This window comes from Oncorhynchus gorbuscha, linkage group LG13 (assembly GCF_021184085.1).
Source record: "Oncorhynchus gorbuscha isolate QuinsamMale2020 ecotype Even-year linkage group LG13, OgorEven_v1.0, whole genome shotgun sequence".
In the NCBI taxonomy this organism is placed as follows: Eukaryota; Metazoa; Chordata; class Actinopteri; order Salmoniformes; family Salmonidae; genus Oncorhynchus; species Oncorhynchus gorbuscha.
In genome coordinates this window covers 95,948,764-95,976,300 of record NC_060185.1, presented here as the reverse complement: position 1 = coordinate 95,976,300, position 27,537 = coordinate 95,948,764, and the positions used below count along the sequence as shown (strand labels likewise).

The window sequence follows — 27,537 nt, the reverse complement described above, 5'->3', positions numbered from 1 at the left end:
TGTGTGTGTGTGTGTGTGTGTGTGTGTGTGTGTGTGTGTGTGTGTGTGTTTCTTGTTCCTCTGCTGAAGCAACATCTCCTCCTCTAAAGTGTATTATCCCATGAAAAGGAAAAACGTGTTCCAATTTGTAAACAGCACTGACCTCAAACCATCGTTGGTAATGAATCCTATTTGATCTCTCTATGAGGACACTGTGCTTCTAAGAAAACATAGTAACACTTTACTTGACACCCAGTGTCATAACATGGTTATGGCAAGGTGATAACCGTGTTATAATGTGTAATAACAGCTGACATAACATGGTCATAACACTGTCGTGACCCACATATTGAGACCTGTTGTGACATATATTGAGTTATTTACTGGCTGGTTATGACCCCTACATAATGACCCCTACATAATGACCCCTACATAATGACACCTACATAATGACACCTACATAATGACCCCTACATAATGACCCCTACATAATGACACCTACATAATGACCCCTACATAATGACACCTACATAATGACCCCTACATAATGACACCTACATAATGACCCCTACATAATGACCCCTACATAATGACACCTACATAATGACACCTACATAATGACACCTACATAATGACGCCTACATAATGACCCCTACATAATGACCCCTACATAATGACCCCTACATAATGACACCTACATAATGACACCTACATAATGACACCTACATAATGACCCCTACATAATGACACCTACATAATGACACCTACATAATGACACCTACATAATGACCCCTACATAATGACCCCTACATAATGACCCCTACATAATGACACCTACATAATGACCCCTACATAATGACCCCTACATAATGATCCCTACATAATGACCCCTACATAATGACCCCTACATAATGACACCTACATAATGATACCTACATAATGACCCCTACATAATGACACCTACATAATGACACCTACATAATGACCCCTACATAATGACACCTACATAATGACCCCTACATAATGACCCCTACATAATGACACCTACATAATGATACCTACATAATGACCCCTACATAATGACCCCTACATAATGACACCTACATAATGATACCTACATAATGACCCCTACATAATGACACCTACATAATGACCCCTACATAATGACACCTACATAATGACCCCTACATAATGACCCCTACATAATGACCCCTACATAATGACACCTACATAATGACCCCTACATAATGACACCTACATAATGACCCCTACATAATGACCCCTACATAATGACACCTACATAATGATACCTACATAATGACCCCTACATAATGACACCTACATAATGACCCCTACATAATGACCCCTACATAATGACCCCTACATAATGACCCCTACATAATGACCCCTACATAATGACCCCTACATAATGACACCTACATAATGACCCCTACATAATGACCCCTACATAATGACCCCTACATAATGACCCCTACATAAGAGTGTCAAAACCCACAAAACCTGCCACACAAGGCAACACATTCCATTACTCCATAGTCTACTTGTCAACAGTATATTTATGTTAAATTGCCCATATTAAATGATCATTGTAATTGTTCACCACATTGATGTTGGACATGGCAGCTTCACACCAACGCTGTTACTGATGACTGGGATGAATGCAGGAGCAGATTTCAGGAGCAGGACAACACAGCCTCTTTGTGACTGATAACTGGCATAAGGTCATGTACGTGATTGGCCTATCTGGCTGATGTGATTATGATGTCATAATGCTTCTTGACAGTGTCATAAAGTGTATTTTCTAACAAGTTATTTTAAAAGATGAACAAAAAAAACAAACAAAAAATGTAATTACAACAAAGGACTTTAAGAAACAAACTTTCGAATGAAAGGGAACTTCTTGTCAGGAACCACATTTTAATAAATGTGGGTTGACACTTATGTACGGGACATAACCAGCCATAAATAACACAACAGGTGTAGATATATGGGTTGTGACAGTGATACGACATATTATGACATGGTTATGACCGTGTTATGACTCTGGGTGTCAAGTGTTACCAAAGACGTTTATAATAATATTTTGACAGTTTATTTATAGAGAATGGCCATGAAACCTCATGTAAGATTCGTACATCGGTCGGCAGGTCGTCTAGCGTTTAGAGCGTTGAACCAATTACCAAATGATTGCTGGTCAGGATACCCGAGTCGACGAAGTGAAAAACCTGTTGACGTGCTGCTCGAGCAAGACACTTAACACATGTCGCTCTGTATAAGAGCATCTGCTAAATGACTCAAATGTTAATTGTCCATTCGCACTTAGACGTCTTCCAGCGATGTTTTTATTTATTTTTACTTCTACTGTTGAAAAGCGATACTTCAATTATAAATACAGTAAAGTACCAACAATAAAGAAAGGAAAAAAAGTAACATTTTTTTTTAGACAACTGCAAACTTCAAGGAGTTTCAAATAATTAATGACGTCATCGGCCTACCCCCTTGCTCGAGGAACAATAGGGCCGCTCTCTTCCGTGTTTTCCAGAAGTAATCCGAGCAGTACATTATTAAGAACATTCAACATTCTTCTAATCAGAAAGCTGTTAAAACAATCAATATGTGCGCATCCTCTAATGTCTTTGTATAATGTATGTAATTGTAATGTATTTTGTTATAACCCTTTCTAGCATTGTTTGTTTGTATACTTCTTGTTAGTATACTGGTTTTTCTGCAATAAAAAAATAAAATATATATAAACAACAACAAACTATAAGATCACTATATTGGTCAATTGCACACAAGTTTCAACTGAAATGTGACTTCTGTTTTTAACCCAACCCCTCTTTAAGACACCATAGAGGAGCAATGGAGAACCCACCCACTTATAAAGGACATCAGTCAATTGAAATAAACATCAGGCTCTAATCAATGGATTTCACATGACTGGGCAGGGGCACCGCCATGGGTGGGCATGGGAGAGCAGAGGCCCACCCACTAGGGAGACAGGCCCAGTCAATCAGAATTTGTTTTTCCACCCACTAAAGGGCTTTATTACAGACAGAAATACTCCTCTGAGTTTCATCAGTTGTCCGGGTGGCTGGTCTCAGACGATCCGGCAGGTGAAGAAGTCAGATGTGGCTGTCCTGGGTTGGCGTGGTTACACATGGTCTGTCATGGGTTGGCATGGTTACACGTGGTCTGTGGCTGTGAGGCTGGTTGGACGTACTGGCAAATTCTCTAAAACGATGTTGGAGATGGCTTATGGTAGAGAAATTAACATTAAATTATCTTGCAACAAGCTCTGGTGGACATTGCTGCAGTAAACATGCCAATTGCACACTCCCTCAAAACTTGAGAGATCTGTGGCATTGTGTTGTGTAACAAAACTGCACATTTTAAAGTGGCCTTTTATTGTCGCCAGCACAAGCCGCACCAGTGTAATGATCATGCCGTTTAATCAGCTTCTTGATATGCCACACCTGTCAGGTGGATGGATTATTTTAGCAAATGAGAAATGCTCACGAACATGGATGTAAACAAATTTGTGCACAAAATTGGGAGAGAAATAAGCTTTTTGTGCATATGTAAAGATTCAGGGATCTTTTATTTCAGCTCATAAAACATGGGACCAACACTTAACATGTTAGATTCATATTTTTTGTTCAATATAGCTGGGGCAGCAGCTAGCCTAGTGGTTAGAGCATTTGGACTAGTAACTAGAAGGTTGCTAGATCGAATCCCCGAGCTGACAAGGCAAAGAAAATATGTCGTTCTGCCCATGAACAAGGCAGTTTAACCCCTTTCCTAGGCAGTCATTGAAAATAATAATTTGTTCAACTGACTTGCCTAGTAAAATGTAAACACTGTTGACAGTGACTCAAAGCTGCCATCTACAGGAGGCCGCATGCCATTACACCATATCATAACCGACCCTACAGCTCCACCTTGTGGTGGCACTGTCAACATGCACTACATGACAAAAGGGAAATCGATTAGACGACAGTTTCAAGACGACCAATAAACAATACATGAATCAAAAAGGTAAAAACACAAAATTATTCTAATAAAGGCCATTGACGGCCAAAAAGTCCTGATTTGAACTTTAATTCGAGAAATAAACTGTGAGTGAGTTGTGTCTATGATCTTTGTCTGGTTGGTCCTCGTCTCTCGTTTGAGCCCATTGCCTTCGACTCCTCTCCAATAAACACAACACACACAAGGTGTTTTTAAAACATTCATTTTATTAGCCAGTACAGGTTAACCGTGATATAAGGCTCTGTCTAACAAACCAGGGGGGGGGGGGATTCCTTCCAGACAAATGAAAACAACGCCAGTGAAAGGTTGCTACCAGCCCCTCCCGGTTGGTCACATCTTCAGTAGAAACTCTCCAATCAATATAAACTTCACATATGTAATTCAAATGTATGTTTGACCGATAGTGTTAAAGTAATATCTAATATCTTTACCGCTGCAGACTGCCTCAAACTGACACGTTTACAGGTCTCACTACTTCAATACTGCTAATAGAACAACTGACTGGACTTTAGTACTGAAGACAACAGCAAACATAACTCCCAACTCCTTAGTCTCACCCTATCTTCAACCCAGAAATCACCCTACCTTCAACCCAGAGAGGAGATACAGTAATGACAGTCTCACCCTACCTTCACCCCAGAGAGGAGATCACCCTACCTTCAACCCAGAGAGGAGATCACCCTACCTTCAACCCAGAGAGGAGATCACCCTACCTTCAACCCAGAGAGGAGATCACCCTACCTTCAACCCAGAGAGGAGATCACCCTACCTTCAACCCAGAGAGGAGATCACCCTACCTTCAACCCAGAGAGGAGATCACCCTACCTTCAACCCAGAGAGGAGATCACCCTACCTTCAACCCAGAGAGGAGATCACCCTACCTTCAACCCAGAGAGGAGATCACCCTACCTTCAACCCAGAGAGGAGATCACCCTACCTTCAACCCAGAGAGGAGATCACCCTACCTTCAACCCAGAGAGGAGATCACCCTACCTTCAACCCAGAGAGGAGATCACCCTACCTTCAACCCAGAGAGGAGATCACCCTACCTTCAACCCAGAGAGGAGATCACCCTACCTTCAACCCAGAGAGGAGATCACCCTACTTTCAACCCAGAGAGGAGATCACCCTACCTTCAACCCAGAGAGGAGATCACCCTACCTTCAACCCAGAGAGGAGATCACCCTACCTTCAACCCAGAGAGGAGATCACCCTACCTTCAACCCAGAGAGGAGATCACCCTACCTTCAACCCAGAGAGGAGATCACCCTACCTTCAACCCAGAGGAGATCACCCTACCTTCAACCCAGAGAGATCACCCTACCTTCAACCCAGAGAGATCACCCTACCTTCAACCCAGAGAGGAGATCACCCTACCTTCAACCCAGAGAGAGATCACCCTACCTTCAACCCAGAGAGAGATCACCCTACCTTCAACCCAGAGGAGATCACCCGACCTTCAACCCAGAGGAGATCACCCTACCTTCAACCCAGAGAGATCACCCAACCTTCAACCCAGAGAGATCACCCTACCTTCAACCCAGAGAGAAACAGTAATGACAGTCTCACCCTACCTTCAACCCAGAGAGAAGAATGACAGTCTCACCCTACCTTCAACCCAGAGGAGAAACAGTAATGACAGTCTCACCCTACCTTCAACCCAGAGAGGAGATCATCCTACCTTCAACCCAGAGAGGAGATCATCCTACCTTCAACCCAGAGAGGAGATCATCCTACCTTCAACCCAGAGAGGAGATCATCCTACCTTCAACCCAGAGAGGAGATCATCCTACCTTCAACCCAGAGAGGAGATCATCCTACCTTCAACCCAGAGAGAAACAGTAATGACATCATCTAAGATACATTTATTAGTAGGTAGATGTAGCCTGGCATAGCATGCAGGTAAATACTCTTCATCCTTAGAGGAGGATGATGAAGATAATGCTTAAATTGAAGCGTGAAGCAGGAAAGGGTCTCTGGAACTGCTTGGGGGTACAGAGAAGTGTGTGAGAGAGAGAGAGATATGTGATCCAATGCATGTACAATGTGTGTGTGTGTGTTTGTGTAAAAGATATGTATTCGGTGTGTGTGTGTGTGTGTGTGTGTGTGTGTGTGTGTGTGTGTGTGTGTGTAAGATCTTCACGCTATGATCGGCCCCAGGCTGAGCTCTACGTGGTGTGTGAGCCAGATGGCCTCGGTGGGGGCGTCGCCCTCCTCGCTCGGCCTTATGGGAGCCGCCAAGTTGCGGAAGTCGTGGCGGATCTTAAAGGACACCGTGACATCCCCGTCCTCCTCGCGCTGAGGGACCACCTTGATGAAGAAACCGATCTTATTGGATTTCCTGAAGGCCACCACACTGGAGGAGAGACAGGAGCAGAGAGGGCAGGTTAGGAGACCAGGAGCAGGTTAGGAGACCAGGGCCAGAGAGGGCAGGTTAGGAGACCAGGGCCAGAAAGGGCAGGTTAGGAGACCAGGAGCAGAGAGGGCAGGTTAGGAGACCAGGAGCAGAGAGGGCAGGTTAGGAGACCAGGAGCAGAGAGGGCAGGTTAGGAGACCAGGGCCAGAGAGGGCAGGTTAGGAGACCAGGGCCAGAGAGGGCAGGTTAGGAGACCAGGGCCAGAGAGGGCAGGTTAGGAGACCAGGGCCAGAGAGGGCAGGTTAGGAGACCAGGGCCAGAGAGGGCAGGTTAGGAGACCAGGGCCAGAGAGGGCAGGGAAGGAGACCAGGGCCAGAGAGGGAAGGAGACCAGGGCCAGAGAGGGAAGGAGACCAGGGCCAGAGAGGGAAGGAGACCAGGGCCAGAGAGGGAAGGAGACCAGGGCCAGAGAGGGAAGGAGACCAGGGCCAGAGAGGGAAGGAGACCAGGGCCAGAGAGGGAAGGAGACCAGGGCCAGAGAGGGAAGGAGACCAGGGCCAGAGAGGGAAGGAGACCAGGGCCAGAGAGGGAAGGGCAGGAGACCAGGGCCAGAGAGGGAAGGGCAGGAGACCAGGGCCAGAGAGGGAAGGGCAGGAGACCAGGGCCAGAGAGGGAAGGGCAGGAGACCAGGGCCAGAGAGGGAAGGGCAGGAGACCAGGGCCAGAGAGGGAAGGGCAGGAGACCAGGGCCAGAGAGGGAAGGGCAGGAGACCAGGGCCAGAGAGGGAAGGGCAGGAGACCAGGGCCAGAGAGGGAAGGGCAGGAGACCAGGGCCAGAGAGGGAAGGGCAGGAGACCAGGGCCAGAGAGGGAAGGGCAGGAGACCAGGGCCAGAGGGGGAAGGGCAGGAGACCAGGGCCAGAGGGGGAAGGGCAGGAGACCAGGGCCAGAGGGGGAAGGGCAGGAGACCAGGGCCAGAGGGGGAAGGGCAGGAGACCAGGGCCAGAGAGGGCAGGAGACCAGGGCCAGAGAGGGCAGGGAAGGAGACCAGGGCCAGAGAGGGCAGGTTAGGAGACCAGGGCCAGAGAGGGCAGGTTAGGAGACCAGGGCCTAGAGAGGGCAGGTTAGGAGACCAGGGCCAGAGGGGGAAGGTTAGGAGACCAGGGCCAGAGAGGGCACGTTAGGAGACCAGGGCCAGAGGGGGCAGGTTAGGAGACCAGGGCCAGAGGGGGCAGGTTAGGAGACCAGGGCCAGAGGGGGCAGGTTAGGAGACCAGGGCCAGAGGGGGCAGGTTAGGAGACCAGGGCCAGAGGGGGCAGGTTAGGAGACCAGGGCCAGAGGGGGCAGGTTAGGAGACCAGGGCCAGAGGGGGCAGGTTAGGAGACCAGGGCCAGAGGGGGCAGGTTAGGAGACCAGGGCCAGAGGGGGCAGGTTAGGAGACCAGGGCCAGAGAGGGCAGGTTAGGAGACCAGGGCCAGAGAGGGCAGGTTAGGAGACCAGGGCCAGAGAGGGCAGGTTAGGAGACCAGGGCCAGAGAGGGCAGGTTAGGAGACCAGGGCCAGAGAGGGCAGGTTAGGAGACCAGGGCCAGAGAGGGCAGGTTAGGAGACCAGGGCCAGAGAGGGCAGGTTAGGAGACCAGGGCCAGAGAGGGCAGGTTAGGAGACCAGGGCCAGAGGGGGCAGGTTAGGAGACCAGGGCCAGAGGGGGCAGGTTAGGAGACCAGGGCCAGAGGGGGCAGGTTAGGAGACCAGGGCCAGAGAGGGCAGGTTAGGAGACCAGGGCCAGAGAGGGCAGGTTAGGAGACCAGGGCCAGAGAGGGCAGGTTAGGAGACCAGGGCCAGAGAGGGCAGGTTAGGAGACCAGGGCCAGAGGGGGAAGGTTAGGAGACCAGGGCCAGAGGGGGAAGGTTAGGAGACCAGGGCCAGAGGGGGAAGGTTAGGAGACCAGGGCCAGAGGGGGAAGGTTAGGAGACCAGGGCCAGAGGGGGAAGGTTAGGAGACCAGGGCCAGAGGGGGAAGGTTAGGAGACCAGGGCCAGAGGGGGAAGGTTAGGAGACCAGGGCCAGAGGGGGAAGGTTAGGAGACCAGGGCCAGAGGGGGAAGGTTAGGAGACCAGGGCCAGAGGGGGAAGGTTAGGAGACCAGGGCCAGAGGGGGAAGGTTAGGAGACCAGGGCCAGAAGGGGAAGGTTAGGAGACCAGGGCCAGAGGGAGAAGGTTAGGAGACCAGGGCCAGAGGGGGAAGGTTAGGAGACCAGGGCCAGAGGGGGAAGGTTAGGAGACCAGGGCCAGAGGGGGAAGGTTAGGAGACCAGGGCCAGAGGGGGAAGGTTAGGAGACCAGGGCCAGAGGGGGAAGGTTAGGAGACCAGGGCCAGAGGGGGAAGGTTAGGAGACCAGGGCCAGAGGGGGAAGGTTAGGAGACCAGGGCCAGAGGGGGAAGGTTAGGAGACCAGGGCCAGAGGGGGAAGGTTAGGAGACCAGGGCCAGAAGGGGAAGGTTAGGAGACCAGGGCCAGAAGGGGAAGGTTAGGAGACCAGGGCCAGAGGGGGAAGGTTAGGAGACCAGGGCCAGAGGGGAAGGTTAGGAGACCAGGGCCAGAGGGGGAAGGTTAGGAGACCAGGGCCAGAGGGGGAAGGTTAGGAGACCAGGGCCAGAGGGGGAAGGTTAGGAGACCAGGGCCAGAGGGGGAAGGTTAGGAGACCAGGGCCAGAGGGGGAAGGTTAGGAGACCAGGGCCAGAGGGGGAAGGTTAGGAGACCAGGGCCAGAGGGGGAAGGTTAGGAGACCAGGGCCAGAGGGGGAAGGTTAGGAGACCAGGGCCAGAGGGGGAAGGTTAGGAGACCAGGGCCAGAGGGGAAGGTTAGGAGACCAGGGCCAGAGGGGGAAGGTTAGGAGACCAGGGCCAGAGGGGGAAGTTTAGGAGACCAGGGCCAGAGGGGGAAGTTTAGGTTAGGAGACCAGGGCCAGAGGGGGAAGGTTAGGAGACCAGGGCCAGAGGGGGAAGGGGGAGACCAGGGCCAGAGGGGAAGGTTAGGAGACCAGGGGCAGAGGGGGAAGGTTAGGTGACGAGGGGCAGAGAGGGAAGGTTAGGAGACCAGGGGCAGAGGGGAAGGTTAGGAGACCAGGGGCAGAGGGGGAAGGTTGGAGACCAGGGGCAGAGGGGAAGGTTGGGAGACCAGGGGCAGAGGGGAAGGTTGGAGACCAGGGGCAGAGGGGAAGGTTAGGTGATGAGGGCAGAGGGGGAAGGTTAGGAGACCAGGGGCAGAGGGGGAAGGTTAGGTGATGAGGGGCAGAGGGGGAAGGTTAGGTGATGAGGGGCAGAGAGGGAAGGTTAGGTGATGAGGGGCAGAGAGGGAAGGTTAGGTGATGAGGGGCAGAGAGGGAAGGTTAGGTGATGAGGGGCAGAGAGGGAAGGTTAGGAGACCAGGGCCAGAGAGGGAAGGTTAGCAGACCAGGGGCAAAGGTAAAATGTCATCCTACTCCCAAAAAGTACACTTGTTCTAAACTAATGTCCTTGCTCCTCAGTTCATACAGCACGAGGATCTCCTTCCAGAGAGACATCCGGGACTGTAACATACTGTTTCACGGAATCATGGCTCTCTCTGGATATACTGTCCTGGTCCATACAGCCAACTGGGTTCTCAGTTCATTGCACAGACAGGAATAAAGAACTCTCCGTGAAGAAGAAAGGCGGAGGTGTATGTTTCATGATTAACTACTCGTGGTGTGATTGTGATAACATACAGGAAGTCATGTCCTTTTGTTCACCTGACCTAGAATACCTCACAATCAAATGCAGACCATATTACCTCCCAGGAGAATTCTATTCTGTTATAGTCACAGCCGTGTATATTCCCCCTTATGCTGACACAGCGACGGCCCTCAAACTACACTAGACTTTATGCAAACTGGAAACCACATATCCTGCGGCCGCATTTATTGTAGCTGGGCATTTTAACAACGCAAATTTGAGGAAAATTCTACCGAAGTTCTAACAACACATTGACTGTAGGACTCGCTTAGAAAAATAAATAAAAAACACTAGACCACTGAAGATGCCTACAAGGCCCCTCCCCCGACCTCCCTTTGGCAAATCAGATCACAACTCCATTTTTCTCCTTCCCTTCCTATTGGCAGAAACTCAACAAGGAAGTACCCAAGCTAAGGTCTATTCAACGCTGGTCTGACCAGTCTGAATCCACGCTTCCAGATTGTGTTTTGATCACCGGACTGGGATATGTGCCTCTGAGAATAACATTGATGTTCACACAGACACAGTTCATCAGGAAGTGTATAGAGGATGTTGTTCCCACTGTGACTATTAGAACCGACCCAAACCAGAAACCGTGGAGAGATGGCAGCATTTGCACAAAACTGAAAGTGAGAACTACCGCATTAAACCACAGGTAAGGTGTCGGGGAACATGGTTGAATACAAACGGTGTAGTTAATCCCTCCGTAAGGCAAAAACGTCAGAATAGAGACGAAGTGGAGTCGCAATTCAACGTCTCAAGACTAGACATGTGGCAGGGTCTATAGACAATCATGGATTACATGAAAACCAGCCATGTTGCGGACACCGATATATTTGTATTTATTATGGTTCCCCAGTAGCTGCTGCTAAGGCAGTAGCTACTCTACCTGGGGGCCAGCAACATTAAGGCAGTAGCTACTCTACCTGGGGTCCAGCAACATTAAGGCAGTAGCTACTCTACCTGGGGGCCAGCAACATTAAGGCAGTAGCTACTATACCTGGGGGCCAGCAACATTAAAGCAGCATTAAAGCAGTAGCTACTCTACCTGGGGGCCAGCAACATTAAGGCAGTAGCTACTATACCTGGGGGCCAGCAACATTAAGGCAGTAGCTACTCTACCTGGGGTCCTAGCAACATTAAGGCAGTTTAAAATATACCACACCTCCTCGGGCCTTATTGCTTAATTCTACTGCGATTTGATATGACCCTATTGTACTTCAGACTCACTCCGGGTCATCCTGGAAGTCCTGTGGCTCGGCCAACTCGTCGTAATCTGCTGCAGCATCCTTCCCTGCCAGGACCAACTCCTTGGTAGGAACCATCACCTATAAAACATCATCATTATCATCAACATCATCAACAACAACAGAGGTGAGAGGTCAGCAGTAGCTTTGTAAAGGGAGGGTATATTACTGGAAACTTTCGAAAGTTTACCAGTAAACTACCAGAATTGCGATATCTTTCAAGGCTTTTTGGGGCGGCAGGTAGCCTAGTGGTTAGAGCGTAGAGGCGGCAGGGTAGCCTAGTGGTTAGAATGTAGAGGCGGCAGGTAGCCTAGTGGTTAGAGTGTAGAGGCGGCAGGGTAGCCTAGTGGTTAAAGCGTTAGGCCAGTAACGGAAAGGTTGCTAGATCGAATCCTCCGAGCTGACAAGGTAAAAATCTGTCTTTCTGCCCCCTGAACAAGGCAGTTAACCCACTGTTCCCCGGTAGGCCGTCATTGTAAATAAGAATTTGTTCTAAACTGACTTGCTAAGTTAAATAAAGGTTACATTTTATTAAAAAATAATAAATTATGTAATCTATCACAAGACAGCTCGTGGCCCTTTTGGGTACTTTAGCTTATCATAAGTCTAATAATTTATGGCCCTCTGTATGGCCTTATCAGAGGAGTCTAATAATTTATGGCCCTCTGTATGGCTTATCATAGGAGTCTAATAATTTATGGCCCTCTGTATGGCTCATCATAGGAGTCTAATAATTTATGGCCCTCTGTATGGCTCATCATAGGAGTCTAATAATTTATGGCCCTCTGTATGGCCTTATCATAGGAGTCTAATCATTTATGGCCCTCTGTATGGCTTATCATAGGAGTCTAATAATTTATGGCCCTCTGTATGGCTTATCATAGGAGTCTAATAATTTATGGCCCTCTGTATGGCTTATCATAGGAGTTTAATAATTTATGGCCCTCTGTATGGCTCATCATAGGAGTCTAATAATTTATGGCCCTCTGTATGGCATTATCATAGGAGTCTAATAATTTATGGCCCTCTGTATGGCCTTAATCACAAAATAAAAATTAAAAAACTATAATTAAGAATGAGAAAGCTGTAAAATATATATCTATATCCTTCCTAAATGTAAACCATCAACTTAGTGATTACCATTGGTGTTTACTATGAGGGTTTCAGCCATTTTGTATTTGAGATTCTTCAAAGTAGCCTCCCTTTGCCTTGATGACAGCTCTGCACACTCTGGGCATTGAATGAGTACACTTTTGACTGAGACAGCATGCATATTTTATTTTTCTAAATATATATATATATATATATATATACGTTTAAAAAAAAAAAAAAAATATATTTTTTTTATTGTTTTACTGTGACTATGTATTTGCTGTCAATGTTTTGGGGCCAAACTAGTAGTTGTGAAAACTGGTAAATAGAAGAGTTAGAGTGAAAATAAAGACATTGTTGATTAGATGCTTTTTTCAATTCATTTGTCTATTTTCTCTTGAACCACATGATCTATCTATCAGAAACTCATAGATACAGAAAGAAAAACTATATATAAATATATGTTTTCAAGTATAAATTACTGAAGATGCAATAGAAAATCGGTTACTAAAGATCCCGGTAACCTTAGTAAATTACCGGTAGCTTTCCAACATTAGTCTGTAGTACCTTAGCAGTGCTGTTGATGTCCTCTGGGTCTCCTTCCTCACAGCCCACCAGGGTGACGTGGGTAATATTCTCCACGGGGTTGGTCAGGGTGAGCAGCACCTGGCACTCCTACAGACAACATGATACATACTGTAAGTCATTCTGCTACCCTACAGACAACATGATATCACTCATACTGTAAGTCATTCTGCTACCCTACAGACAACATGATACATACTGTAAGTCATTCTGCTACCCTACAGACAACATGATACATACTGTAAGTCATTCTGCTACCCTACAGACAACATGATACCTACTGTAAGTCATTCTGCTACCCTACAGACGACATGATACCACTCATACTGTAAGTCATTCTGCTCCCCTACAGACAACATGATACATACTGTAAGTCATTCTGCTACCCTACAGACAACATGATATCACTCATACTGTAAGTCATTCTGCTACCCTACAGACAACATGATACCACTCATACTGTAAGTCATTCTGCTACCCTACAGACAACATGATACCTACTGTAAGTCATTCTGCTACCCTACAGACAACATGATACCTACTGTAAGTCATTCTTCTACCCTACAGACAACATGATACCACTCATACTGTAAGTCATTCTGCTACCCTACAGACAACATGATACCACTCATACTGTAAGTCATTCTGCTACCCTACAGACAACATGATACATACTGGAAGTCATTCTGCTACCCTACAGACAACATGATACCACTCATACTGTAAGTCATTCTGCTACCCTACAGACAACATGATACCACTCATACTGTAAGTCATTCTGCTACCCTACAGACAACATGATACCACTCATACTGTAAGTCATTCTGCTACCCTACAGACAACATGATACCACTCATACTGTAGGTCATTCTGCTACCCTACAGACAACATGATACCACTCATACTGTAGGTCATTCTGCTACCCTACAGACAACATGATACCACTCATACTGTAAGTCATTCTGCTACCCTACAGACAACATGATACCACTCATACTGTAAGTCATTCTGCTCCCCTACAGACAAAATGTGACACAGATTGTCTTCAAACATGTTTTGGGGCCTGTTCCATTACTTGAATAATTGACTTGCCTTCTGGAAGCGCAGGTTTGGAATGGACATTATTCTGACCTCGGGGATGTAACTCCTTTGGGATTGAAAATCACATCACTTTACTGAGAAATAATACAATTCAAGAGTAGAAAACAAAGGTGAATGTGTTTCGGTTCAGAGGAGATGCTAAGCAATACTTACACAGCCACCAGCTGGATTTTGAACTTTATGGAGGTTGGGTTGAATTCTGGCTTGCTCAGATTGTGCTCACATGTCTAGGAAGAAAATAAACATTTCTACCATCAAGATAAACTGACAGAAAAACAACAATAGAAAAATGCTAATTTCTTGAGAAGGTTAGTGTGGTGTAAAGTACTGTGTCTCATAAACTGACCCTGCATCGCAGAGAGCGCTTGATCAACAGGTGTTTGTGTTTGGGGTGGAGCTGAGAGGCTCCGGCTGGCTGGAAGTCAGGCTGGAGCAGCCGCTGACGCAAGGATGTTACTGGAATACATAACACACACCAGGGAGTTAACAAAACACGGTCAACCAGACCACAAAACACGGTCAACCAGACCACAAAACACGGTCAACCATACAAAACACGGTCAACCAGACCACAAAACACGGTCAACCATACAAAACACGGTCAACCAGACCACAAAACACGGTCAACCAGACAACAAAACACGGTCAACCAGACAACAAAACACGGTCAACCAGACAACAAAACACGTCAGATTTGAAAACAACCACAGCATACCCTAGTTATTGATATAGCAGTAGACTTCATTATAACAAATAGCTCTAAGGAAAAGTAGTGGATGAAGCTAGAATCCTTAGTTGCGAGATTATTGTTATTAAAATTAAATGATCTGTACCCCTTGACTCTTGAAGAATAGAACTTATAAATGCCCTCATGAGCTTTGTTCAACTGTCATACCCCATCTGAACACAAAATATAAGCTTGTTTTACTGAAAATGTTTGGAAAACAACAAATGTAAAACACTGTATAGCCTCATAACATGGTTAAAACACTCATTTTTAATATCAGTCCTTGCATCCATAGCTCTGTCTATTAATCTGAGAGTGGTTACATTTCTCCAGCCCCATCGCTCAGATGTTTACCAAAACAGTGGAGGGGAGAACATTTTGTTATGGTTTCAATTAACGATTGTAGATTTTTTTTTATTCTATTAGGTACTAATCATTGTTACCCTGAGGTAGGTGGATAGGTCTGGGTTAGTGTAGAGTTCAAGGTCCGGGGTTAGTGGTTAGGTTTAGGGGTTAGGGGTTAGGTTTAGGGGTTAGGTTTAGGGGTTAGGGTTAGTGGTTGTTGTATCTTACCCTCAGGTAGGTGGATAGGTCTGGGTTAGTGTAGAGTTCAAGGTCCGGGGTTAGTGGTTAGGGTTAGGTTTAGGGGTTAGGGTTAGTGGTTAGGCTTAGGGGTTAGTGGTTATTGTCCCTTACCCTCAGGTAGGTGGATAGGTCTGGTGTAGGGTTAGTGTAGAGTTCAAGGTCCGGGGGTAGTGGTTAGGCTTAGGGGTTGTTGTCTCTTACCCCCAGGTAGGTTGATGGGTCTGGGTTAGGGGTTGTAGTCTCTTACCCTCAGGTAGGTTGATGGGTCTGGGTTAGTGGTTAGGGGTTGTAGTATCTTACCCTCAGGTAGGTTGATGGGTCTGGGTTAGGGGTTGTAGTCTCTTACCCTCAGGTAGGTTGATGGGTCTGGTGTAGCAGTCTTCAGGCAGTGGCTCCACTTCATCTAAAGCCTGAGCTGGTTCTATGTTAATCTCCTTCTGGTCTTCACCTTCCTTCAGACTAGAATAGGGACAGACACAGTGAAGGCCATTATAGGAGACAAGGACAGACACAAGGGCGGACATTATAGCAGACAGGGAAAGATGTATTTATGAACTACCAGCATGGCTTTATCCCAAACTGCACTCTATTCAGTGAACAACATGATTTGTCATGTATGTGAACAATAAAGCAATAATGGTATAATATAATGGTATAATATAAAGGGATAGTGCATTATAGTATCAGTATGTGATACTCATACGTTATGGACAATAACATTTTAGTGAATGCAAAGTAATACTCACGAAAGACCAGCCAGACTGGTGATAGGAGCTCCAGGTCTCTGTCTCTGTAGTCTGGTACCCAGACCATACTTCTCCTTTACAGAGCAACACAACCACAAATGTCAACTAACTGACAGACAGACAAAGACACCACCATGTGGTAAACTTACAGGGGAGGAAACACTGGCATTTCTATTGATAACTGTTCAAATGTTTAGATTTTTCAAATATATAAAATTGGGAAAACATTTACGAGCATAAATACCTAAAAAATACAATTCTGATCGAAGCCAAATAAATAAACCAAACCTAGAGAAATATTTTTTGGTTTCTGAACGAAGAGAACACAAATCTTTATGTTAACAGTGAGTTACAACCGTCTAATATACTACAGGCATTAACATTACATTTCCGAGAGAGAACAGTGTTTGTCTATCAAAGTTGTGAAAAGTACAACTCACCACCACATGAATAGTGTGTTGCTGGGGGACGGAGGGGTTAAAACCAACATAGCAGCGTGCAGAAGCAAAGACAAAGAAGAAAGTATCAAGTGAAACCAAAGCAGCAAACATGGCAGGTAACTGACGACATGCAACAGCAACAGAAAAGCATTAGTGGTATAGCTGAAGACTCTTCAGATGCAGTAGCTAGTCTATAGCTAGCTAGCAGACAGCTAGCTTATAGTGACTCTTCAGATGCAGTAGCTAGTCTATAGCTAGCTAGCAGACAGCTAGCTTATAGTGACTCTTCAGATGCAGTAGCTAGTCTATAGCTAGCTAGCAGACAGCTAGCTTATAGTGACTCTTCAGCTGCAGTAGCTAGTCTATAGCTAGCTAGCTTATAGTGACTCTTCAGCTGCAGTAGCTAGTCTATAGCTAGCTAGCTTATAGTGACTCTTCAGCTGCAGTAGCTAGTCTATAGCTAGCTAGCTTATAGTGACTCTTCAGCTGCAGTAGCTAGTCTATAGCTAGCTAGCACACAGCTACAGTGCCTTGCGAAAGTATTCGGCCCCCTTGAACTTTGCGACCTTTTGCCACATTTCAGGCTTCAAGATATAAAACTGTATTTTTTGTGAAGAATCAACAACAAGTGGGACACAATCATGAAGTGGGACATTTATTGGACATTTCAAACTTTTTTAACAAATCAAAAACTGAAGAATTGGGCGTGCAAAATTATTCAGCCCCTTTACTTTCAGTGCAGCAAACTCTCTCCAGAAGTTCAGTGAGGATCTCTGAATGATCCAATGTTGACCTAAATGACTAATGATGATAAATACAATCCACCTGTGTGTAATCAAGTCTCCGTATAAATGCACCTGCACTGTGATAGTCTCAGAGGTCCGTTAAAAGTGCAGAGAGCATCATGAAGAACAAGGAACACACCAGGCAGGTCCGAGATACTGTTGTGAAGAAGTTTAAAGCCAGATTTGGATACAAAAAGATTTCTCAAGCTTTAAACATCCCAAGGAGCACTGTGCAAGCGATACTATTGAAATGGAAGGAGTATCAGACCACTGCAAATCTACCAAGACCTGGCCGTCCCTCTAAACTTTCAGCTCATACAAGGAGAAGACTGATCAGAGATGCAGCCAAGAGGCCCATGATCACTCTGGATGAACTGCAGAGATCTACAGCTGAGATGGGAGACTCTGTCCATAGGACAACAATCAGTCGTATATTGCACAAATCTGGCCTTTATGGAAGAGTGGCAAGAAGAAAGCCATTTCTTAAAGATATCCTTAAAAAGTGTCATTTAAAGTTTGCCACAAGCCACCTGGGAGACACACCAAACATGTGGAAGAAGGTGCTCTGGTCAGAAGAAACCAAAATTGAACTTTTTGGCAACAATGCAAAACGTTATGTTTGGCGTAAAAGCAACACAGCTCATCACCCTGAACCCACCATCCCCACTGTCAAACATGGTGGTGGCAGCATCATGATTTGGGCCTGCTTTTCTTCAGCAGGGACAGGGAAGATGGTTCAAATTGATGGGAAGATGGATGAGCCAAATATACAGGACCATTCTGGAAGAAAACCTGATGGAGTCTGCAAAAGACCTGAGACTGGGATGGAGATTTGTCTTCCAACAAGACAATGATCCAAAACATAAAGCAACATCTACAATGGAATGGTTCAAAAATAAACATATCCAGGTGTTAGAATGGCCCAGTCAAAGTCCAGACCTGAATCCAATCGAGAATCTGTGGAAAGAACTGAAAACTGCTGTTCACAAATGCTCTCCATCCAACCTCACTGAGCTCGAGCTGTTTTGCAAGGAGGAATGGGAAAAAATGTCAGTCTCTCGATGTGCAAACTGATAGAGACATACCCCAAGCGACTTACAGCTGTAATCGCAGCAAAAGGTGGCGCTACAAAGTATTAACTTAAGGGGGCTGAATAATTTTGCAGGCCCAATTTTTCAGTTTTTGATTTGTTAAAAAAGTTTGAAATGTCCAATAAATGTCGTTCCACTTCATGATTGTGTCCCACTTGTTGTTGATTCTTCACAAAAAAATACAGTTATATCTTTATGTTTGAAGCCTGAAATGTGGCAAAAGGTCGCAAAGTTCAAGGGGGCCGAATACTTTCGCAAGGGACTGTAGCTTATAGTGACTGTTCAGCTGCAGTAGCTAGTCTATAGCTAGCTAGCTAGCACACAGCTATCTTATAGTGACTCGTCAATGTTCCAGTATGCCCCAGGTTCTAACCTAAACCAGTCCTTCTGTCCATACACATGAACTATACTTGCAGTTCAATCAATGTCAACATACTGGAACATAACATTACATCATGTAGGCTATTCAGAAATAGTTGCCTTGTTAAATTTCAGATCCCGCCACCAGCAGGGTTAATAACACAGCCATAACCATCACAACAAAAAAAGATTAAAAGCATATTTGAAAATGCTCATTATTTAAAATAAAAAAAGTGGGAGCTGGGTTGTGGTTATCGAGAGAGGTTTAATGTGTAAAACAGTTCGTATTCCAGAGAGAAGTGTGAAAGCTGAGCATGTTATCTACCGGAGTGTGTGTGTGTGTGTGTGTGTGTGTGTGTGTGTGTGTGTGTGTGTGTGTACCGAGAAGGCCAGAGGCATATAGGGTCGTCTCCTGGCCAGTTTCTTCCTGTCCCTCTCCAGTTTCTCTCTCTGGGCCAGCTGCTGGTAATACTCTATCAGTTTATTGATCTGAAAGAAAAATACCCAACATAACATGAGTCTGACTGTCATAGGATATTATTATTATAATAGGAGGAAATGACAGGTCAGAGAACCATGTATCCAGTATACATATATATCTCTCTCATCAGCATACCAGCATATTTTATTATTTTACCTTTATTTAACTAGGCAAGTAAGTTAAGAACAAATTCTTATTTAGAATGACAGTCTAGGAACAGTGGGTTAACTGCCTTGTTCAGGGGGCAGAACGGCAGCTTTTTACCTTGTCAGCTCGCAGGTTTCGATCTAGCAACCTTTCCGTTACTGGCCTAACGCTCTAACCACTAGGCTTACCCTGCCGCCTCTACCCTCGTAACCACTAGGCTTACCCTGCCGCCTCTACCCTCGTAACCACTAGGCTTGCCGCCTCCCTGTAACCACCGCCTCTACCCTCGTAACCACTAGGCTTACCCTGCCGCCTCTACCCTCGTAACCACTAGGCTTACCCTGCCGCCTCTACCCTCGTAACCACTAGGCTTACCCTGCCGCCTCTACCCTCGTAACCACTAGGCTTACCCTGCCGCCTCTACCCTCGTAACCACTAGGCTTACCCTGCCGCCTCTACCCTCGTAACCACTAGGCTTACCCTGCCGCCTCTACCCTCGTAACCACTAGGCTTACCCTGCCGCCTCTACCCTCGTAACCACTAGGCTTACCCTGCCGCCTCTACCCTCGTAACCACTAGGCTTACCCTGCCGCCTCTACCCTCGTAACCACTAGGCTTACCCTGTAACCCGCCTCTACCCTCGTAACCACTAGGCTTACCCTGCCGCCTCTACCCTCGTAACCACTAGGCTTACTTACCCTGCCGCCTCTACCCTCGTAACCACTAGGCTTACCCTGCCGCCTCTACCCTCGTAACCACTAGGCTTACCCTGCCGCCTCTACCCTCGTAACCACTAGGCTTACCCTGCCGCCTCTACCCTCGTAACCACTAGGCTTACCCTGCCGCCTCTACCCTCGTAACCACTAGGCTTACCCTGCCGCCTCTACCCTCGTAACCACTAGGCTTACCCTGCCGCCTCTACCCTCGTAACCACTAGGCTTACCCTGCCGCCTCTACCCTCGTAACCACTAGGCTTACCCTGCCGCCTCTACCCTCGTAACCACTAGGCTTACCCTGCCGCCTCTACCCTCGTAACCACTAGGCTTACCCTGCCGCCTCTACCCTCGTAACCACTAGGCTTACCCTGCCGCCTCTACCCTCGTAACCACTAGGCTTACCCTGCCGCCTCTACCCTCGTAACCACTAGGCTTACCCTGCCGCCTCTACCCTCGCCTCTACCCTCGTAACCACTAGGCTTACCCTGCCGCCTCTACCCTCGTAACCACTAGGCTTACCCTGCCGCCTCTACGCTCGTAACCACTAGGCTTACCCTGCCGCCTCTACGCTCGTAACCACTAGGCTTACCCTGCCGCCTCTACGCTCTAACCACTAGGCTTACCCTGCCGCCTCTACGCTCTAACCACTAGGCTACCCTGCCGCCTCTACGCTCTAACCACTAGGCTACCCTGCCGCCTCTACGCTCTAACCACTAGGCTACCCTGCCGCCTCTACCCTCTAACCACTAGGCTACCCTGCCGCCTCTACCCTCTAACCACTAGGCTACCCTGCCGCCTCTACCCTCTAACCACTAGGCTACCCTGCCGCCTCTACCCTCTAACCACTAGGCTACCCTGCCGCCTCTACCCTCTAACCACTAGGCTACCCTGCCGCCTCTACCCTCTCTAACCACTAGGCTACCCTGCCGCCTCTACCCTCTAACCACTAGGCTACCCTGCCGCCTCTACGCTCTAACCACTAGGCTACCCTGCCGCCTCTACGCTCGTAACCACTAGGCTACCCTGCCGCCTCTACCCTCTAACCACTAGGCTACCCTGCCGTAACCCTCTACCCTGCCGCCTCTACCCTCTAACCACTAGGCTACCCTGCCGCCTCTACGCTCTAACCACTAGGCTACCCTGCCGCCTCTACGCTCTAACCACTAGGCTACCCTGCCGCCTCTACGCTCTAACCACTAGGCTACCCTGCCGCCTCTACCGCTCTAACCACTAGGCTACCCTGCCGCCTCTACCCTCTAACCACTAGGCTACCCTGCCGCCTCTACCCTAACCACTAGGCTACCCTGCCGCCTCTACGCTCTAACCACTAGGCTACCCTGCCGCCTCTACGCTCTAACCACTAGGCTACCCTGCCGCCTCTACGCTCTAACCACTAGGCTACCCTGCCGCCTCTACGCTCTAACCACTAGGCTACCCTGCCGCCTCTACGCTCTAACCACTAGGCTACCCTGCCGCCTCTACGCTCTAACCACTAGCTACCCTGCCGCCTCTACCCTCTAACCACTAGGCTACCCTGCCGCCTCTACACTCTAACCACTAGGCTACCCTGCCGCCTCTACACTCTAACCACTAGGCTACCCTGCCGCCTCTACACTCTAACCACTAGGCTACCCTGCCGCCCCACCCATGTATGTTACCAGCAGGAAACAAATAGTAGAAAGCACAAGTCAAAGCCAACACTTAAGCCTGGGGCCTGTATCAGGAGTGTGTCTATTTGTGGTTGATCACACAGTGTTTTTATTTTATTTTAAATAAAGCATCAATTACAATAGACTCTATGTAACTTCCAGTGTCACAGCATTCTACTGCCTGGGGTTGTCGAGCTGGACATGTGAGAAACACTTGAGAGAGCGAGAGAGAGAAAATAGATCCGACCAAAAGGAAGGAAACATACCCGTTGAGTATGAGGGTTGTCCGGCTCCTGCCATCCTCCACTGGCTGAAGTGAAGACACACAAAAAAATATATATAAAAGAAGTGAAATAGTCCTCCATAAAACACCTAACAAGTCAATCACACAACAGACACATAGGCTACTAGTCAAGTACATCAAATCAAATCAAATCAAATTTATTTATATAGCCCTTCGTACATCAGCTGATATCTCAAAGTGCTGTACAGAAACCCAGCCTAAAACCCCAAACAGCAAACAATGCAGGTGTAAAAGCACGGTGGCTAGGAAAAACTCCCTAGAAAGGCCAAAACCTAGGAAGAAACCTAGAGAGGAACCGGGCTATGTGGGGTGGCCAGTCCTCTTCTGGCTGTGCCGGGTAGAGATTATAACAGAACATGACCAAGATGTTCAAATGTTCATAAATGACCAGCATGGTCAAATAATAATAAGGCAGAACAGTTGAAACTGGAGCAGCAGCACAGTCAGATGGACTGGGGACAGCAAGGAGCCATCATGTCAGGTAGTCCTGGGGCACGGTCCTAGGGCTCAGGTCCTCCGAGAGAGAGAAAGAAACCACTAGAGAGAATTAGAGAGAGCATATGTGGGGTGGCCAGTCCTCTTCTGGCTGTGCCAGGTGGAGATTATAACAGAACGTGGCCAAGATGTTCAAATGTTCATAAATGACCAGCATGGTTGAATAATAGTAAGGCAGAACAGTTGAAACTGGAGCAGGAGCATGGCCAGGTGGACTGGGGACAGCAAGGAGTCCTCATGTCAGGTAGTCCTGGGACATGGTCCTAGGGCCCAGGCCAGTTGAAACTGGAGCAGCAGCATGGCCAGGTGGACTGGGGACAGCAAGGAGTCATCATGTCAGGTAGTCCTGGGGCATGGTTCTAGGGCTCAGGTCCTCCGAGAGAGAGAAAGAAAGAGAGAAGGAGAGAATTAGAGAACGCACACTCTAGATTTACACAGGACACCGAATAGGACAGGAGAAGTACTCCAGATAAACAAACTGACCCTAGCCCCCGACACATAAACTACTGCAGCATAAATACTGGAGGCTGAGACAGGAGGGGTCAGGAGACACTGTGGCCCCATCCGAGGACACCCCGGACAGGGCCAAACAGGAAGGATATAACCCCACCCACTTTGCCAAAGCACAGCCCCCACACCACTAGAGGGAAATCTTCAACCACCAACTTACCATCCTGAGACAAGGCCTGAGTATAGCCCACCAAAGATCTCCGACACGGTACAACCCAAGGGGTGGGGGGAACCCAGACAGGCCGACCACAACAGTGAATCAACCCACCCAGGTGACGCATCCCCCCAGGGACGGCACGAGAGAGCCCCAGCAAGCCAGTGACTCAGCCCCGTAACAGGGTTAGAGGCAGAGAATCCCAGTGGAAAACTAGGGGAACCGGCCAGGCAGAGACAGCAAGGGCGGTTCGTTGCTCCAGAGCCTTTCCGTTCACCTTCCCACTCCTGGGCCAGACTACACTCAATCATATGACCCACTGAAGAGATGAGTCTTCAGTAAAGACTTAAAGGTTGAGACCGAGTTTACGTCTCTGACATGGGTCCTGCAGACCGTTCCATAAAAATGGAGCTCTATAGGAGAAAGCCCTGCCTCCAGCTGTTTGCTTAGAAATTCTAGGGACAATTAGGAGGCCTGCGTCTTGTGACCGTAGCGTAACCACGTATAGGTATGTACGGCAGGACCAAATCAGAGAGGTAGGTAGGAGCAAGCCCATGTAATGCTTTGTAGGTTAGCAGTAAAACCTTGAAATCAACCCTTGCTTTGACAGGAAGCCAGTGTAGAGAGGCTAGCACTGGAGTAATATGATCAAATTTTTTGGTTCTAGTCAGGATTCTAGCAGCCTCTATTTAGCACTAACTGAAGTTTATTTAGTGCTTTATCCGCCTAGCCGGAAAATAGAGCATTGCAGTAGTCTAACCTAGAAGTGACAAAAGCATGGATTAATTTTTCTGCATCATTTTTGGACAGAAAGTTTCTGATTTTTGCAATGTTACGTAGATGGAAAAAAGCTGTCCTCGAAATGGTCTTGATATGTTCTTCGTAAAAAGAGAGATCAGGGTCCAGAGTAACGCCGAGGTCCTTCACAGTTTTATTTGAGACGACTGTACAACCATTAAGATTAATTGTCAGATTCAACAGAAGATCTCTTTGTTTCTTGGGACCTAGAACAAGCATCTCTGTTTTGTCCGAGTTTAATAGTAGAAAGTTTGCAGCCATCCACTTCCTTATGTCTGAAACACATGCTTCTAGCGAGGGCAATTTTGGTGCTTCACCATGTTTCATTGAAATGTACAGCTGTGTGTCATCCGCATAGCAGTGAAAGTTTACATTATGCTTTTACGAATAACATCCCCAAGAGGTAAAATATATAGTGAAAACAATAGTGGTCCTAAAACAGAACCTTGAGGAACACCTAAATGTACAGTTGATTTGTCAGAGGACAAACCATTCACAGAGACAAACTGATATCTTTCCGACAGATAAGACCTAAACCAGGCCAGAACATGTCCGTGTAGACCAATTTGGGTTTCCAATCTCTCCAAAAGAATGTGGTGATCGATGGTATCAAAAGCAGCACTAAGGTCTAGGAGCACGAGGACAGATGCAGAGCCTCGGTCCGATGCCATCAAAATGTCATTTACCACCTTCACAAGTGCCGTCTCAGTGCTATGATGGGGTCTAAAACCAGACTGAAGCATTTCGTATACATTGTTTGTCTTCAGGAAGGCAGTGAGTTGCTGCGCAACAGCCTTCTCTAAAATCTTTGAGAGGAATGGAAGATTCGATATAGGCCGATAGTTTTTTATATTTTCTGGGTCAAGGTTTGGCTTTTTCAAGAGAGGCTTTATTACTGCCACTTTTAGTGAGTTTGGTACACATCCAGTGGATAGAGAGCCGTTTATTATGTTCAACATAATAATGTTGAAGGGACACACATGATAAGGGACACATCTCTATTCAGAGTTACAATTACAAACAAAGCTCCATACATACAGATATTAATTTGTTTAGCATTTGAGCCATTCTAACATAGCCTATTAACAAGTCAGTCCCATACATACATCAGTCCCATACATCTCCCCCTCATCACCAATGCAGGGGTAAATGCACCTGCCGGTGTTCCTGACATGCACGCCCGCTATAGGAGCACCCTACTACGGCCCTCTAGCCGTGGGCGCCCTCATACATCCGTAGGACACACACACACACTTCCTTCAGTAGCTTAGTAACTAGGATCACCAGCAAGGTTTGCTATTTGATTTGGTTGAAGCCACTTCTCACACTCACTCAGCCACAGGATAGCAGATCATGCTTAACATCAGGCCCAATATACAAAAATAAAAAAAATAGTCAACAGTCCATTATCTCCCGCTCATCATCAACAGTAAGGTAGGCCTGTCACTCACCCACAGACTTGTCAGCCATGCCCACATCTCTGGATGTCCAGCGACAGAAGCCACAGGCCAGGTAGTAGGCCTTCTTCATGGTCGTCTTGCTGGGGTCGTCGGGAAGAGGGGCTGGGATGTTGGTTGCCCGGGTGGACAGGGTGTGCATGCAGCACGGGCAGTCGAAGCAGTTGGCACACCTGGGGCACGACGAGGAAGAAGGTACAGCTACTTATAAACACTACCTTTGTTCTTCAACCGGAAGAACTAGTCGCAGCACTCAAACCCAATGCCAGCTCCTTAACCCTAAACTAGGCTATAACTAACCTTAACCTAATCTTCGACCCCATAGAATTACATATGTAATTTTAATGGGAAGGGTCAAGTTACATATCGGAATATTAATTTAAGCAATATTATTTTGCCGATAATTGGCTGTAGCTGCGCCAAAACGCCAATCTTTTTCCTTCAGAACTTGTTCACCGTCTTTTGAAATAGGGAGTCAAATAAACAATGAATGATAGATAACCCTAAGCTTAACCTCTATGCCTAACCTGAAGTTTTCGTTCAGCTGGTTGCATATCCTCTTCCTAGAACAAAACAGAGAGCTGGGAAATGTAGGCTGGATGCAGCAGAACATTGTCAATGGCTACACAATAAGGAATAGGTCTATGCCATAGACCGTATATATAACAGGTCTAAGCCGATGCTCAGTTGTAAATGTTTCTCACCTGTTCTTCTTCAGCTTTGCCTCTGCTGAAGGCATATTCTCCAGGCAGCTCGGACAGTAATGCGAGTCCACCTAGAAAAGAGGCAACATTCAGCAATCCATGTTAGTGGCACCTTATTTGGGGAGAACAGGCTTGTGGTAATGACTGGAGCGGAATTAGTGGAATGGTATCATATACATCCATTCCATTGGAACACCTGGTATTTGCACCATTCAATTTGCACCGTTGCGGACATTATGATCCGTGGTTAAGTGGGAATACATGAATGTGCGTTGCTATCCATCGTAGCTAGCTACGAGTTACAACTGCACAGATATATATTGGTTCATGCCGAAACATGATTAGTATGCGTTAGCAACCTATAAGATTCAGTATAATACACATTAAGAGTTTCTGTGGGTGAGGGTCACTATCAGTTGTGTGGCTGTGTAAAATGAATAATCATGGCTGTCTGACGTGGCACGTATCGACTAGATAAAACAGGTAGCCAGCGACCTAAATAAGATATTTCGCAAGAATTAATGACCTCTGTGACAATGTGTTGATCTGAGACCGCACTGTGGTCGATCTGTCTGGGTGTGGTGATGAAGAGAGGAGGCTGTGAAAGCTAGCCAACAATTAAAAACGCTTTTCAAATGCTCGTTGGGTTTAAAATTGTATTTCCAGTGGGAATTTGTGTCACTGTTAAAATTGGACAAAATAAGTTAATAGTGAACACAAACGATGTATTGTGTTGTTTGGTTAGCGGTCTTGCTTGATTGTTAACAGTTAGCTTAGCTAGGTAGCTAGCTAAAACGTACAACATTATGAAAGTAGGACGGAAGTAAAGACGACATATCCGACCAATCACACGACAGAGCTGTTTAATAAATGTTGATTGACGTGCGATATGGCAAATAAGATTACAATGTTTATTGTACGTGGGCTGGACGATGTTGACCAATCCCCTCCCCCCAAACCCGCTAACGCAACGAGCTTGCAAGCTAGCTAAGATATCTGTCGGATTGAGATAGTTGAGATAGTTAGCCACACGGTAGTGTTGACATTTTCGTCACTTACCTCGTGAGACACACATTCTAGGGAACGCAATTCACTGCAATACCGACAAAAATAAAGCGTCGACAACGGCGATCGGATCTTTTTCTCTCCGTGAACTAGGTAGAGAACCCTGTCAGGCTGCAAAAGGGACGCCATCTCTAACTTGATGCCGCGTTCACATCCACTGGGAA

General features: G+C 47.0%; 1 protein-coding gene across 5 annotated transcripts; it reads right to left on the bottom strand.

The window, feature by feature from the left end:
* On the bottom strand, positions 1–27,537 carry LOC123993758 (dynactin subunit 4). Of its 5 annotated transcripts, XM_046296228.1 has the most exons (17): positions 27,368–27,537; positions 26,309–26,379; positions 25,599–25,777; positions 22,153–22,196; positions 19,275–19,382; positions 16,658–16,678; positions 16,218–16,291; positions 15,818–15,930; positions 14,506–14,615; positions 14,313–14,386; positions 14,151–14,205; positions 13,041–13,148; positions 11,365–11,462; positions 5,770–6,388; positions 5,516–5,685; positions 5,382–5,409; positions 4,219–4,594 (listed from the first exon to the last, which is right to left on the bottom strand). In XM_046296228.1, exons 1-14 carry the CDS (start codon positions 27,500–27,502, stop codon positions 6,172–6,174), a joined length of 1,407 nt encoding a protein of 468 aa, XP_046152184.1. In that variant the 5' UTR covers positions 27,503–27,537; the 3' UTR covers positions 4,219–4,594; positions 5,382–5,409; positions 5,516–5,685; positions 5,770–6,171. The 5 variants fall into 5 exon arrangements, with proteins under 5 accessions (XP_046152186.1, XP_046152184.1, XP_046152183.1 ...); XM_046296227.1 differs by lacking the exon at positions 5,382–5,409 and having other exon boundaries at positions 4,219–4,661; positions 5,566–5,685; XM_046296230.1 differs by lacking the exons at positions 4,219–4,594; positions 5,382–5,409; positions 5,516–5,685 and adding an exon at positions 1–49 and having other exon boundaries at positions 6,115–6,388.